This window comes from Stigmatopora argus, chromosome 13, assembly GCF_051989625.1.
Source record: "Stigmatopora argus isolate UIUO_Sarg chromosome 13, RoL_Sarg_1.0, whole genome shotgun sequence".
In the NCBI taxonomy this organism is placed as follows: domain Eukaryota; kingdom Metazoa; phylum Chordata; class Actinopteri; order Syngnathiformes; family Syngnathidae; genus Stigmatopora; species Stigmatopora argus.
In genome coordinates, this window is record NC_135399.1 from 8837425 (window position 1) to 8850676 (window position 13252).

A 13252-nucleotide genomic window follows, 5' to 3' on the forward strand; every position below is an offset into this window, starting at 1 on the left:
GTGTAGGGGTGTGTCCGTGCTTGTTGAGACCACACCCTCTTTTGTAAGTTGATGACTAGAAACCTCAAAAGGTGTCTTTGCTTTGGTTTGTTGCTCATCTCGCCAGCTCCTCTCTCATTTTGTTTTATATTTCATTTTTTCTCATTTTGTTTTATATTTCACTTTTTCTCATTTTGTTTTATATTTCACTTTTTCTCATTGTGTTTTATATTTCATTTTTTTCTCATTTTGTTTTATATTTCATTTTTATAGAATGGAATCTAAACACTTAAACTAAGGATTACCATTGGGGAGGACCGTATATTTTATCTCTACATATATATTTTTTAAATTGGATTTATTTTTATTGCATTCTCCACACTAAGGTGAGTAATCTCATTAAATGAGTTTTTTTGTCGTTTAGAAATGATTAATTGAAGCTTTGGCAATTTTTTTGATTCAAATCAAGGTGATTCAAAGTGCTTTACATTTTAAAACCAGTATGACAAAAAAATAAAAAATTTAATTAAACTTAGTTGAGAATGTAAAAGAATAGAACGCATTAAATGATAGTTTACAACCTATACCTGTAAAACAAAAAGTAACAGTCAATTTAAATGGAAAAATAACATTAAGATCTTTGAACTTAAAGCTAACAAAGTATTCTTAATTTACCCTTGAAGACTCAGAATATTTGGGACTTTCTGCTTCCGGAAACAATTAATAAATCACTTTTTAAGTTTTCTCCATTTTCAATTGACTGTGTCACACTCGTTGATTTCTCTAATTGACTTCCCGCTAGTAAATCATAATCAATGACAGCCATATTGTGCTTTGAATCCCTATATTTTGTTTTGTAAACAGTCTTTGTCATTAAAGGTGAGCACATGGTCACTACATTTTGTTTTTTAAAATGATATTGAGTTTTATTAACGGAGTTGGAATTCTTAAATTTTTGTAATTTAAAGATTCATCTCTTGTTCGTCCAGCTTGATTACTATGTAATGATACTACCATCTGGTGGCTTCATCGTGCAACTGCACCACGGAGATGCAAGTGTATTGGAAATGTAATCATTTATAAATAAATTAGGATTATAAAAAATTCTTAATTTAAAAATAACAAATGTTCACGTTTTTTAAAAGGAAAGGCACAATTTAAGCACTTTTTGGGACAAATTTAACACTGAAAACACTTGGAATATTAATAAACAATTCCCAGTGATATCAAAACAATTTAGATGAGTGTTTTTATAAAAAAATAAGATGTTTAAAAGATTTGTTCTCGTGTTTTCCTCTGGATCAGAGGGGAAAATAATCCAATTTCATTCCTACTTTTAGAATTTTGGTTTGAAACGTATTTTTGATCCTTTACTTTTTGTGGTCATAGCCACAAAATTTCAGTCTGAAAACAGTTTTAATGCTGAAATTTACCAAATAAATACCTTGATAATTTCATACAGCCACACGAACCCTCAACCCAGAACAGAGAGGCTGAGGCGCTAACCACTCAATACTAAAAAAAAATCCCTATTAACTGGAGGGCGAATTAGAAACTAGGCAGGGGCGCGCATTTCTGCTGTTTTAACACAAAAGTGTCTGAATGTGCTTTTTAAAGAAAGTGTATTAAGGTTTGTGGCTTTACCTGTATAAAACCAGATCGGGGGGCCGCATTTTGGTCCGCGTGCAGTAGTTTGGACACCTCTGTTTCAACACGAAACTGAAGGAGCAGAATAAAAAAAAAAACAATTAATGCATTAGATTTGTGGCTTTACTTGTTGACCCCATTTTTCTGCTTCTTTTTTGATCTACTCATGGTGGACATGCCTAAAAAATTCCTGCATTTTTTATTTAAAGAATAATATTACATTTTTTCACCCTTGCTTGAAACCAAAACCTACTTCCTCCTGCCCACTTTTAGTCATTGACTTTTTCCTCCAAAGTTCAGCATACCAAAGTGAAAATGGGGGCTAAACGTGAATTTGTGTTTTCCTCTCCCCTCAGGTCATCATGTCCTGGGGCGCCCTGTACGCCCAGCTGGGCGGCGTCAACAAGCACTCGACCAGCCTGGGCAAGATCTGGCTGTCGGTGCTGTTCATCTTCCGCATCACCATCTTGGTGCTGGCCGCCGAAAGCGTGTGGGGCGACGAGCAGTCCGACTTCACCTGCAACACGCAGCAGCCGGGCTGCAAGAACGTGTGCTACGACCACTTCTTCCCCGTCTCGCACATCCGCCTGTGGTGCCTGCAGCTCATCTTCGTGTCCACGCCGGCCCTTCTGGTAGCCATGCACGTGGCCTACCGCAAGCGCGGCGACAAGCGCATCATGCTGGCGTCCAACGGCGCCGAAAAACCCAGCGACCTGGACCTGGAGACGCTGAAGAGGCGCCGGCTGCCCATCACCGGCACGCTTTGGTGGACCTACACCTGCAGCCTCTTCTTCCGGCTGATTTTCGAGGGCGGCTTCATGTACGCGCTCTACTTCGTCTACGACGGCTTCCGGATGCCCCGCTTGGTCAAGTGCGAGCAGTGGCCATGTCCCAACAAGGTGGACTGCTTCATCTCGCGGCCCACCGAGAAGACCATCTTCACCATCTTCATGGTGGCCTCCTCGGCCATTTGCATGGTACTCAACGTGGCCGAGCTGGGCTACCTGGTGGGCAAGGCGCTCATGCGCTGCGCCGGCCGTCGCCGCAACCGGAGACTCTCGTACAACCGCAACGAAAGCGTCGTGCGGGAACACGCCGCCATGCAGAACAAGAAGAACGAGCTGCTGCTCTCCGTGCCCTCCTCGGACTCGTCCGGTCGAAAGACCGTGTGCTGAATGTACGCTCCGCCGGGAGGACGTCCGACATTCTAGAAACCCGTACGGCCGGTACGGGAGTCTTCCGGAAATCATTTCTTATGCGAGGGTGTCGCCGACGATGCAAAAGTGTTGGGGTAAACACCTCAAAAGTTCCTTTTTTTGAAGACACGGGGGTGTTGGAATCAAGATCAGGGCCCCAAAAATGGTCTCGGCCTGGTTTTAGGCCTTTAAAAATAGATTTTGCAGAAAAAACAACAATTTTAAGTGACAACGATGAAATAGGTGGGCTATTAAAATATCTATTGATAAGGGAACTTTCAGATTACAAACCCTGTCAGGGTAGAAATACTATTAAAAATGAACATTAAAATATAAAATAATCCCATTAAAAACCACCTAAGAAAGGGATTCTTGCATTTTTTTTTAAATTGGACAAAAGTTGGTAATTTAGCACAGAAAGGTTTTTTAAGGTCAGAAAAATTTGTCTTCACTACAAAAAGTTGCCTAAAACCTAAAATGTTTTTTGCGTGTTTTATTAAAAAAAATGCTAACTTCTACTCAAAAATTGCCCAATGTTAAAAAAATCATATTTTCCTCATATGACTTGACATGCAACCCTATTTTTTTTTAAACAAAAGTGCAATATTTGTGCCCACATTTTTTTTTGCACAATTTTACTATCAAGATAAAGCAGCTTTGGCACTAAAACATTACACTTTAATTTAATAAGTGTACTTTAATGCTTTTTGCTCCCAAATGTATTTTTTTTTAAAAATGTGCATGGCGCTCTTCAGGGAAGCGTTTACGATCCACTTTTTTTTCAAGAACAAAGCAAGAAGTCCCAATACTTTTGCCCACCAGGTTTAAAAGTGTTTGGGGGTCTTTCGATTTACATAAGTATTTGAACGTCTGCTTTGTACATGTCGAGCTCCTGCCACATTTCAATTCATTTCCCTGAAATTGACTTTGTGGGATTTTCTCGGTGGGGGTTGATGGGGGGGCGAGGGTTGGGGGGTTCAAGGAAGTGCCTTGTGAGAGCCATGTGACTTTTGCTGATTGTTTCTTATTTATTAATTCCAGTGTGACGTTATGTGAATGTGTATTTTGTCGCAGCTGAGTGTTTTACCAAGTCGCTACACTGACGTATTGTTTTTTTTTATTAACTTTTTGTGCTTAATGACTCTTTACATTTGTTTTTTCTGCATTTTTTTTATAGTAGAAATTGTTAGCAAATGACCTACCATGTTTTTGATGCTAGCTAGCAACTGAAAATAAAGGGGAAAAGTGTGTATATTCGCAACAAAGTGTGTGTCTTTAATCCAGGACAGACTGATTCGGTAATAAAAACAAATAAATTAAAAAAAAAATGTTTATCCGAGCAATAATGAAGACAAATTAACTAGTTAAGAACTAAAAATTAAAAGCTAAACTTCTCACCTGTGATGTTTTGGAGCTTGAAGGTGTCCTGACAGCTCAATGGCGCCGTCTGGTGGTTCTCAAAGGTACTTCTGAAGTGTAACGTGCTGAGTCCTTTCAAACAATTTTTACCTAAAGAAGCAAAACTATTAAAGCACATCGATTGGCTGTACCAAATTGCTCATGTTAGCATCATGATATGCTAACACTAGGATAAAGTGGGTAAATTTTGCAACTAGCACGTGTCCGTGTTATGTCGTTTGACCTTACAGTCCGCGTCTTATTTTAGGGTTTGGCAGCGTGCTAAAAACCTATGCTGATTTGACATTTGACACCCCCAGCTCCCCCTAATAACAAGGGGAACCTTGTCTTTGTCCTCCCTGTTCCAAGAATAAACCACCCCTACTTCCCCCATGGGAAACCTTTGCCAATTGTATGATTAAGTGTACACATTATGTAACAATGAAGGCAATACCACAATCCCTTTAACAGTAAACAATTTAATACACTATACAACAAATAATTAGCAACAAAAAAACAGTGTCATGTAATTTTTTTCACTTAATCTTTCCGTGCAGGAGTTTTCTTTTTATTAAAGTTTTTATGATAAACATTGAGGACAGTGAGCCAATGGCTGGCCATGGAAAAATATTTTATGCCACCCATTTGATATCGAATTGTAGTGTTAGTCTTACCTGTATGATTTGTAATGGGCAATTTAAATATACATGTATGGAAAAAGAATATTGAGCAAAATTATTTGAACAATTTGTTTTCCATGGGGTGGGGTAGTATTTAAATAGCAATAAGCTTTTAATAAAAATGTATTGAGAAATACAAGTAATTTTAAATAAATGAAAATGAAATTCACAAATAACAACAAACAAACAGACAAATAAATAATCAATAAATAAGTAATGAATAAATACATAGCCAACATAAGTAGCCAACAACATAAATAATTGTGGAAGTGGACAAATAACAATAACAACGACAAACAAACGGGTAAATAATCGATAAATAAGTAGGTCGTCAACATAATAAATAAGTACTAGTGGGGGTCCTGGGTTCAAATTCAGGTCGGTCCACCTGTGTAGAGTTTGCATGTTCTCCCTGGGTGTGCGTGGGTTTTCTCCGGGTACTCCAGTTTCCTCCCACATTCCAAGGACATGCATGGTAGGCTGATTGGACACTCTAAATTGCCCCTGTGTATGAGTGTGAGCGTGAGTGGTTGTTTCTCTCCTTGTGCCCTGCGATTGGCTGGCCACCAATTCAGGGTGCCCCCCCCCACCCCCCCCCCACCCCCCCCTCTGGCCTCAAGTCAGCTGGGATAGGCTCCAGCACCCCCCAAGACCCTAAGGAGAATGAAGCAGTTCATAAAATGAAATGAAAAAAAAACAATTTATAAAGCACCTGCTAGCTTAATGCTACCATACAATGCCATTGCCTAAAAGTTTAAAAATGACAAAATGTTAATCCATTTCAGTTTTTTACTATAATAAATGTTCAAATCTGTCCTCTTACACAACATACATTCAAAATGCCACAATTGACTTTTTAAAAACCTTTTGGGCCCAGCTTTTTGTTTTTTTTTTGTTTTTGTTGTCATGGGGGTGGGGCATGTTGTTGGCTCCAGACCCGCTTTTTGGGAGTGACAGTGATGTGCATGCCGCTGGCAACACTTGAACGCACCCCCAAACCAAACAACAGGTTGCTCGCTTTCCCTTTTAGTCACGGCGCACCCTACAGGAGGTCAAACCCACGAAACAAGCCTTGCCAGCAGCAGACGGACGAGGGCGCGCTTTTAATTTATTTTTTTATTTTTTTTAAGCGTAGGGGGGTGCTTTTACCCCGGGGGCACCCCCAAAGGATGCGAGCTTTTGGCCGTGCACTTTAAAGAGCGTCCCTTCTGCCGCGTCAAGGTACGAGCACGTCTACGCGTCCGTCTTCGCACGCAACACGCAGATGGATTATTTACAAATTGTAATATTTGGCATCCGTATGTGGATAGTTTTTACATTTAGGGTGCGCGCTAAAGTAAAACTGGCGCGTGTTCTCTGGTAGCCTCGGCTTTGTGGCTTTTGTGCTTGTGTGTAATAATTTGAATTTTGGGCCACTTTGTTAGAACTTTCTCCAGATGGATTCGCTGGAGTGAATTTGACGTGAAGTCATTCAATTTGAAAAAGTCAAATGTTCAAAAATGGATTTTTAGATGACGTTGCTATCGTTTTTGCATTTCTGGCAGGTGTGGAGGATATCCAGAGGTCCAGTCCATGGATTTATTTGCTTTAATACAACCACGTTATTGTAAGTTTATCCTTCTATTTAATTATTTTTACATTTTTGAATGGGTTTCTCAATGCATGTTTTCTACAAAACAGTGTCTAAGTTTCAATATTTTTTTTTAAATTATGTCCACAAAAACTTAAAATTCCATTACTCTATGGTTACATGATTTATTTTTTGGAAAGTCAAGCTACAAATATAAAAAAAATGGAATCCCACCACCACTATGGGACATTTTTTAAAATAGTTTACTTATATTTCTAATAGTTAGTAAGAAAAATAATTTAAAAATGTACCCTATTTGTATTACAGATTAATTTGTTAATTTTAAAGAGATGCACTGAATCGTTCGAACGGTTAATGTTTTTAACAATTTGTTTTAAAGCAATTGGCAGGAAATAAATGTTTGTTTGTTTTTAAACTGAATTATAGTAGTTGTATGATAATTTTTAGAATAAACATATTTACCCTTAAGTATGAAATAAACTTCAAATTGATCCCATCTTTTTACATTCACTATTTACTTGATGCAGCTTGTCAAAATGAACCTTAAAAAAATTTTCTGGCCTCCTTTTAATCCCATTTACATTCCATTTTTTTACATCTGCATTTCTATTCATCCTTATTGATTATCATTACCAAACATCCCTCCAAATAATACCATACAAATGCACTTTTAAGATTGTAAACATACACCTACACTCATCAAAATCATTTTTTTAAAATCCACCTGGCTTTCAATTGTGTTGACTACCTTTTACCACAAAACAAAAAAAAACATTATGGCTAATATTTACAACGAGGCATGTATGGTGAGCCGTAATTTGAAAGGGAGGTGCTGTCGCTATTTGTGTGTGTGTGTGTTTTCCAATGTGATAATGTCTATCTCAGCACATGCCTGCTGGCCACTGGAGCGAACAGGTGAACGGACGGGTGGGCAAGCGAGCAATGCTCGCTATACAGAAAGAAAAAAATGTATGAACACGCAGCAGACCCTGTTTTGTCCCTCGCTTGGAAGCTGCGTGCTCCACAATAATTGATTGACGGCGCCACACGTCCAATTCATTTCAACTGGGATTGACCCATAGTCCAAATGGATTGGACGTGTAGCCCCGTCAACAGCATGCAAACTTTGTCTACATTTTTTTTCCAATGATGCAAGGAAATATTCTGTCTCCAAATATTACACAACTCTGATTAGTTTCTAGGACCACATTTGATACCGTCTGATACTCCAGTAATAACTGTATCAGGTGTCGGTCGATACATATTACAACATCACTAATATTGGCCTAACCCTGTGATGACACCCTTTCCTGTCAAAAAACATTTTGGGGGGATTCTCTTTGTGGGGAAATTCTGCGTATAGATAGTTGCGTCCCAGTTAGGTCCACAGCTCTTTGAGAAGGCGACCAATCCACATGAAGCCACAGAATGGTGTATTATTTTGCGTAAGGGCAAAAACATTGTTTTCCGTCAGAAAAAGCTTTTCGTAACATTATTTGGCCTTGTTTTAAGGAAAAAACTCGGTACCGTATTTTCTTGCAAAATAGCTGCCTCCGCATATAAGCCGTACCCTTAAAATTGACTTAAAATCGTTGAATTTTACAATTTCCCTCGTATAAGCCGCCCCCTGATTCACAATTTTCACCTCCATATTTATAGTTTTAATAGGGAGTACAAATGTGTTACTTTGGAGTGCAAATCTCAGGAAAAATTCCAAAAGGGTGTTGCCTGTACGTAGACAAATTCAGAAAGGAAAGTCGCGTGAGCAGCACAACCAGGAAGTGTCCGTATCGGTCTAGTTTGTCATCCCTAGGTAAGAAGGCGGCGGCCTGGGCGAGCACAAGAAACCGATTTTTTTCACGTTTTACGCAAGATAAGTTTTTTCTTGAATTCTATTCATAGATATATTCGCCACATTGTCTTGGATTATGGCGTTTCGTCAAGTCTCATTTGTGCGCATATAAGCCGTACCCTTGATTCAGTCATCATTTTTTGAGCGACAAAATAGGGCGTACATTGCGAGAAAATACGGTAATTCTGGCAAACGCCGTATAATTGACCTCTGTAGAAGAGCGCTTTCCACTCCGACATTGTATCCAACCAGATAGTTGCTTCCAGATAGTTACTATAGGACTGCACGATGAACCAAAGAATCGGGGCGGTCCGTCTCGCTGGCGAGGCCACCAACACCCCGGTTTGTGGTCTCTCTCCTTTTGCAGATACGACGTTGTTCGCAGGCTGGCAATCTTGAAGCATGGGCGACTGGAGCTTTCTGGGGCGTCTGCTGGAGAACGCCCAGGAGCACTCCACGGTGATCGGCAAAGTGTGGTTGACGGTGCTGTTCATTTTTCGCATCCTGGTGCTGGGCGCCGCCGCCGAGGACGTGTGGGGGGACGAGCAGTCCGACTTCACCTGCAACACGCAGCAGCCGGGGTGCGAGAACGTGTGCTACGACCAGGCCTTCCCCATCTCGCACATCCGGTTCTGGGTCCTGCAGATCATCTTTGTGTCCACGCCCACCCTCATCTACCTGGGACACGTGCTGCACATTGTCCGCATGGAGGAGAAGCGCAAGGAAAAAGAGGAGGATCATCGGAAAGGCAACAGATTCCAGGCTGAGGTGAGGGACCGCAGCGACCTGCAAGTCGCTACTTCCGCGTCACGCGACGTTGGTTGGTTTGGCTCGCTTGGGTTCAGGGGATAAAGTTGGCTGCTTCCGTAGGTCGCGGTCTACTCCTTGATTGGACTGGTGATGAAGCTTTGGTGGAGGTTAAGGCAATTCAAATTAGGGTGAACTCTCCAAACTTCTAGACCAGCGGTAGGGAACCAATAGGAGCGTCACATCGACAGTCTGGCGCCGCTTTAAACACATTTTATTTTCATTAGACTCATGCATGGATACTCCCATTCATACTCATTGATTAGCAACAGTGTACAATGTATTCAGAGGCTTTTTGTACTGTAAAAGTGGACAGATTTAGATCGTGTATTCCATTTTGGCTCTGTAGTTTGGGGTGTTGACAGTTTTTGGGGGGATTTGTAGGAGCTTATTTTTAGTTTAACAGGTCACTTTGTTTTCAAAAAGTGTAGAAGTCCATTCCTAAATTTCCCAGTTGACAAATCCTTAGCCTTTAGCATAGCAATCTTGAAACTCCTCCAATGTTGAAGATGAATTTGGAATTGAGCAAGCAATGACATGAACCCCAGTCACCAGGTAACAACTTTTGAGTGACTCTGACCTCTGCTTCCAGGAGAAGGAGCTTCTGTTTAGGAGTAGTAGCAGCGGCGGGGGGGACCAGAGCAGCAAAAGAGTCAAACGCCCCATCCGGGATGAGCACGGAAAAATCCGCATCCGGGGGGCTCTGCTGCGCACGTACGTCTTCAACATCATCTTCAAGACTCTGTTCGAGGTAGGCTTCATCCTGGGCCAGTACTTCCTGTACGGCTTTCAGCTGCAGCCCCTGTACAAGTGCGCCCGCTGGCCCTGCCCCAACAAGGTGGACTGCTTCATCTCGCGGCCCACCGAGAAGACCATCTTCATCATCTTCATGCTGGCCGTGGCCTGCGTCTCGCTCTTCCTCAACCTGCTGGAGATCTACCACTTGGGTTGGAAGAAGCTCAAGCAGGGTATGACCAACGAAGCCTTCCCGGAGCCGGAGGCCCGTTCCGCCGTCGCCGAGCCCCAGCGCTCGACCCCTGGGTCCGGCTACCCCGGCGAGTACACGGACGTGGCGGCCGGCGGCGGGGCCTTTCTGCCTCCGCCCGAGTTTAAGATGGACAACCTGCAGCAGGAGGAGGCTCTCCGCCAACACGGGCCCGCCGCCCACTATTACATCAGCAGCAACAACAACCACAGGCTGGCCGCCCAGCAAAACTGGGCCAACCTGGCCACCGAGCAGCAGACTCGGGAGATGAAGGCCGCCTCCCCTACGCTTTCTTCCTCCTCTTCTTCTGGCCTGCCGCCCGAGGTAGACGCCGTGGCGAGTACCCGCGGAAGCCCGGGCTCCGACGTCACCGACTCAAACGACGGCCGCGTGAGCACCACTACAGTAGAGATGCACAAACCCCCCTCGACGGCCTCCCAAGATCCCCGGCGGCTGAGTCGGGCCAGCAAGAGCAGCAGTCTCCGGGCCCGACCTGACGACCTGGCGGTATGAAGGCCGGCCCGGAGAGAAACAATTCGGAAAGACTCAAACGGAAGTCGGCGTGGACTTGATCATTCAGAGCCTCTTTGATCGGGAACTTTCTGAATTGATGCATCGGAGGCGTAACCATAGTTGATTCATAGTGCTTTACAAAGAACGCACCCGAGCGGGTCGTCATGACCCCAAATTGCGGGGGTTCGCTCTAAGGAGCGTCCCCCAAGTGAAGCAAGACATTGACGAGGGTAAACTTCAATCCCGTTCCAGGTACTTTTCACACGGGACAGCGGCGGCAAAAAAGTCGGCTTTGATGTTCCGTTGGGAAAAAGGACTATGGACTTTTTTGGGGAAGATTTAGATGTGTTTGAATCCCTTCTTTTAGCTGGACTGAATGGACTCCTGTGCGTGCTCCGTTTTAAACTGGTACCAATGACGGGCCGCTCAGAGCAAATGGGATGGCTCGGAGGGAGGTTCCAAACCGCGAGCGTGTCCAACACTACAAAATAACATGACCTTGGTTTCCTATAAGGCGCAGCGACTCAAAGTTGCCCCTTTAGCGTAAGTTTGATTCAATTTTGTTCAAGTTCGTAAGGGGAAAACCACAGCAAATGCAAATGTTAAAAGGAGAACAATTTTAAGCTAGCAGCTGGGTTCATTCACAGCTGTGCAATTCAGCCCAACAACAACAACAAAAAACAACTTTTTTTTCTCCAAATAATCAGACTGACATGTACACATAACTGGTGTTCAATAAGGGAAATAAATGCTAACCTTTAAAAAGAAATCAAATTTAGCCAGCCTCATTCGTGACCATCTAAAGTTGATAAATTACACTCACAAAGTAACATAGAACACCTCAACCCTAAAGTCACTGAATCTTAATCACAACTGAAACACTTGACACCCCAAAAACCAATGCCAATATCCACACAAGTTAACCTAATTTATAATCACCAACCACCAAACTTCTCTCCTAAATATCACGTGAAAAAAAATCTACACAAAAAATTAATCATCAAACTAAATTTCATTCCCCTAAAATTTGCTTAAAAACAACCTGCTTGTCCGTTGATATAGAAAAACCAAATTCTCAAGTTTTGGTCCACTTTGCCAATTATTTTCATTGATATGCTACCACAAAGTGCAAAAAAAATAAATTAGTCAATTTGTCAAGCGAAACAAAAGCTAATGCTAACATTTGAAGTAGCAATCAAGTTACATTGCCTTTGTTCTTCATTCAGCAAATTTTACACAAAGGACAAATTTGATGCCAGTTGGTAAGGGTAAATTAAACAAATACCAATATTTAAACATAAGTATGACACTAACAACTGGAAAGTCTTTCTTTCAGGGTCTTTTTTTCACAAAAACTGTAAGCATTTCAAATGGCAAAACGACCAAAAACAACAACAACAAAAATCATATTTTGCATTTGTTTTCCTCCAGTTTACATTCTTGGTAGTTGATTTGCACACATAGGAAACAAAATGCTAACACTGCTAGGACATAAAGAGGGTCCTCAAAGGACATAAAATATTTATAAAAATGTCTTAACATCTCACACCAAAGGCAGAGTTTTAAAATGATTTTAAAAAAATAAGTTATTTATCTTATGAAGACAAGAATGTCAGTGCGTTTTCACGTACGTGTGTGTGTGTGTGTGTGCGTGCGTGTGTGTGTGTGTGAGTGTGAATGATCCTTTTGTAAAGTTGATGTAAATGTTCATTTACCTCAAATGTTTACAAAATCGTTACTAAATAAAACTTTTTTGTACCAGATTTGCTGCCTTTTATCCGCTAGGACAAGGGTGTCAAACTCGGGTTTGCAGGCCGCATTAACGTCAACTTGATTTCATTTTATTTATTTATTCATTTTTTAAATCGGATTAAAAGAAATGCATCAAAATGCCTAAATATTCAGTTTTTTTATAGATTTAAAACAATGTTTATTTGAGCTTTTTTTTCTTAGATTGATAAAACATATTTTTCTATTTCAAAAGGAAACAAAATATATTTTCTAATCATGTTCAATTTTAAGTGGAAAACAAAGTATTTTTTATACTTTTAAAATGCTTTTTGAACTAAAAACAGAAAAAAATTACGAAAATTGCAATTATTGAGTTAAAAAGGGGAAAATCAGCAAATATATAATACATCTATAATCTTCATTTGAATTTGATCCTAAAACAGAAAGTCGGCGCTCACGATTTACTTTCTCGGGCCGCACAAAATGATGCGGCGGGCCAGATTTGGCCCCCGGGCCGCCACTTTGACACCAGTTCGCTAGGATAACATCCTAAGCTAAGACTCAAATCGGGGGGACAAGTTCCCACTTCCTGTCACGTGACACAATAACCCTCAGGCGAGCGACGGCTCAGATGAGTAGTCCAGAGGGTGCCGAGTGACGGGCAATGAACTTGTCGGCCGTCACTCGCTTCGCGCACATCATTCCGTCACGCGCAAAACCTCAGCTTTCAATATTCAAATCACCAAAATTCCTTTGACAACATTTTTTGGGGGAAAAAGATCAAATATATGCCATCCATTGACAACAATGCCAGCTCACATTCAAGTCTATTCACATGACATTCCCTCGTATGTGGCGAGATTTAGAGGTTAT

The 13252-nt window shown here is 41.4% G+C and overlaps 2 protein-coding genes across 4 annotated transcripts; both read left to right on the forward strand.

Moving 5' to 3' along the window:
* Positions 1–47: 47 nt before the first annotated feature.
* gjb8 (gap junction protein beta 8) lies at positions 48–2939 on the forward strand. Its single transcript, XM_077617869.1, has 2 exons — positions 48–365; positions 1983–2939. Exon 2 carries the CDS (start codon positions 1989–1991, stop codon positions 2799–2801), a length of 813 nt encoding a protein of 270 aa, XP_077473995.1. The 5' UTR covers positions 48–365; positions 1983–1988; the 3' UTR covers positions 2802–2939.
* A 2996-nt stretch (positions 2940–5935) lies between these two features.
* gja3 (gap junction protein, alpha 3) lies at positions 5936–12256 on the forward strand. 3 transcript variants are annotated; one of them, XM_077617452.1, is made up of 4 exons: positions 5936–6121; positions 6445–6506; positions 8711–9111; positions 9743–12256. In XM_077617452.1, exons 3-4 carry the CDS (start codon positions 8746–8748, stop codon positions 10646–10648), a joined length of 1272 nt encoding a protein of 423 aa, XP_077473578.1. In that variant the 5' UTR covers positions 5936–6121; positions 6445–6506; positions 8711–8745; the 3' UTR covers positions 10649–12256. The 3 variants fall into 3 exon arrangements, with proteins under 3 accessions (XP_077473578.1, XP_077473581.1, XP_077473580.1); XM_077617455.1 differs by lacking the exon at positions 5936–6121 and adding an exon at positions 6148–6182; XM_077617454.1 differs by lacking the exon at positions 5936–6121 and having other exon boundaries at positions 6149–6506.
* Positions 12257–13252: the final 996 nt, after the last annotated feature.

Coding starts and splice junctions, on each gene's coding strand:
- gjb8 (XM_077617869.1), top strand. CDS start 1,989: ATGTCCTGGGGCGCCCTGTACGCCCAGCTGGGCGGCGTCAACAAGCAC.
- gja3 (XM_077617452.1), top strand. CDS start 8,746: ATGGGCGACTGGAGCTTTCTGGGGCGTCTGCTGGAGAACGCCCAGGAG. Junction 9,112..9,742: donor GCAACAGATTCCAGGCTGAG/GTGAGGGACCGC, acceptor CTCTGCTTCCAG/GAGAAGGAGCTTCTGTTTAG.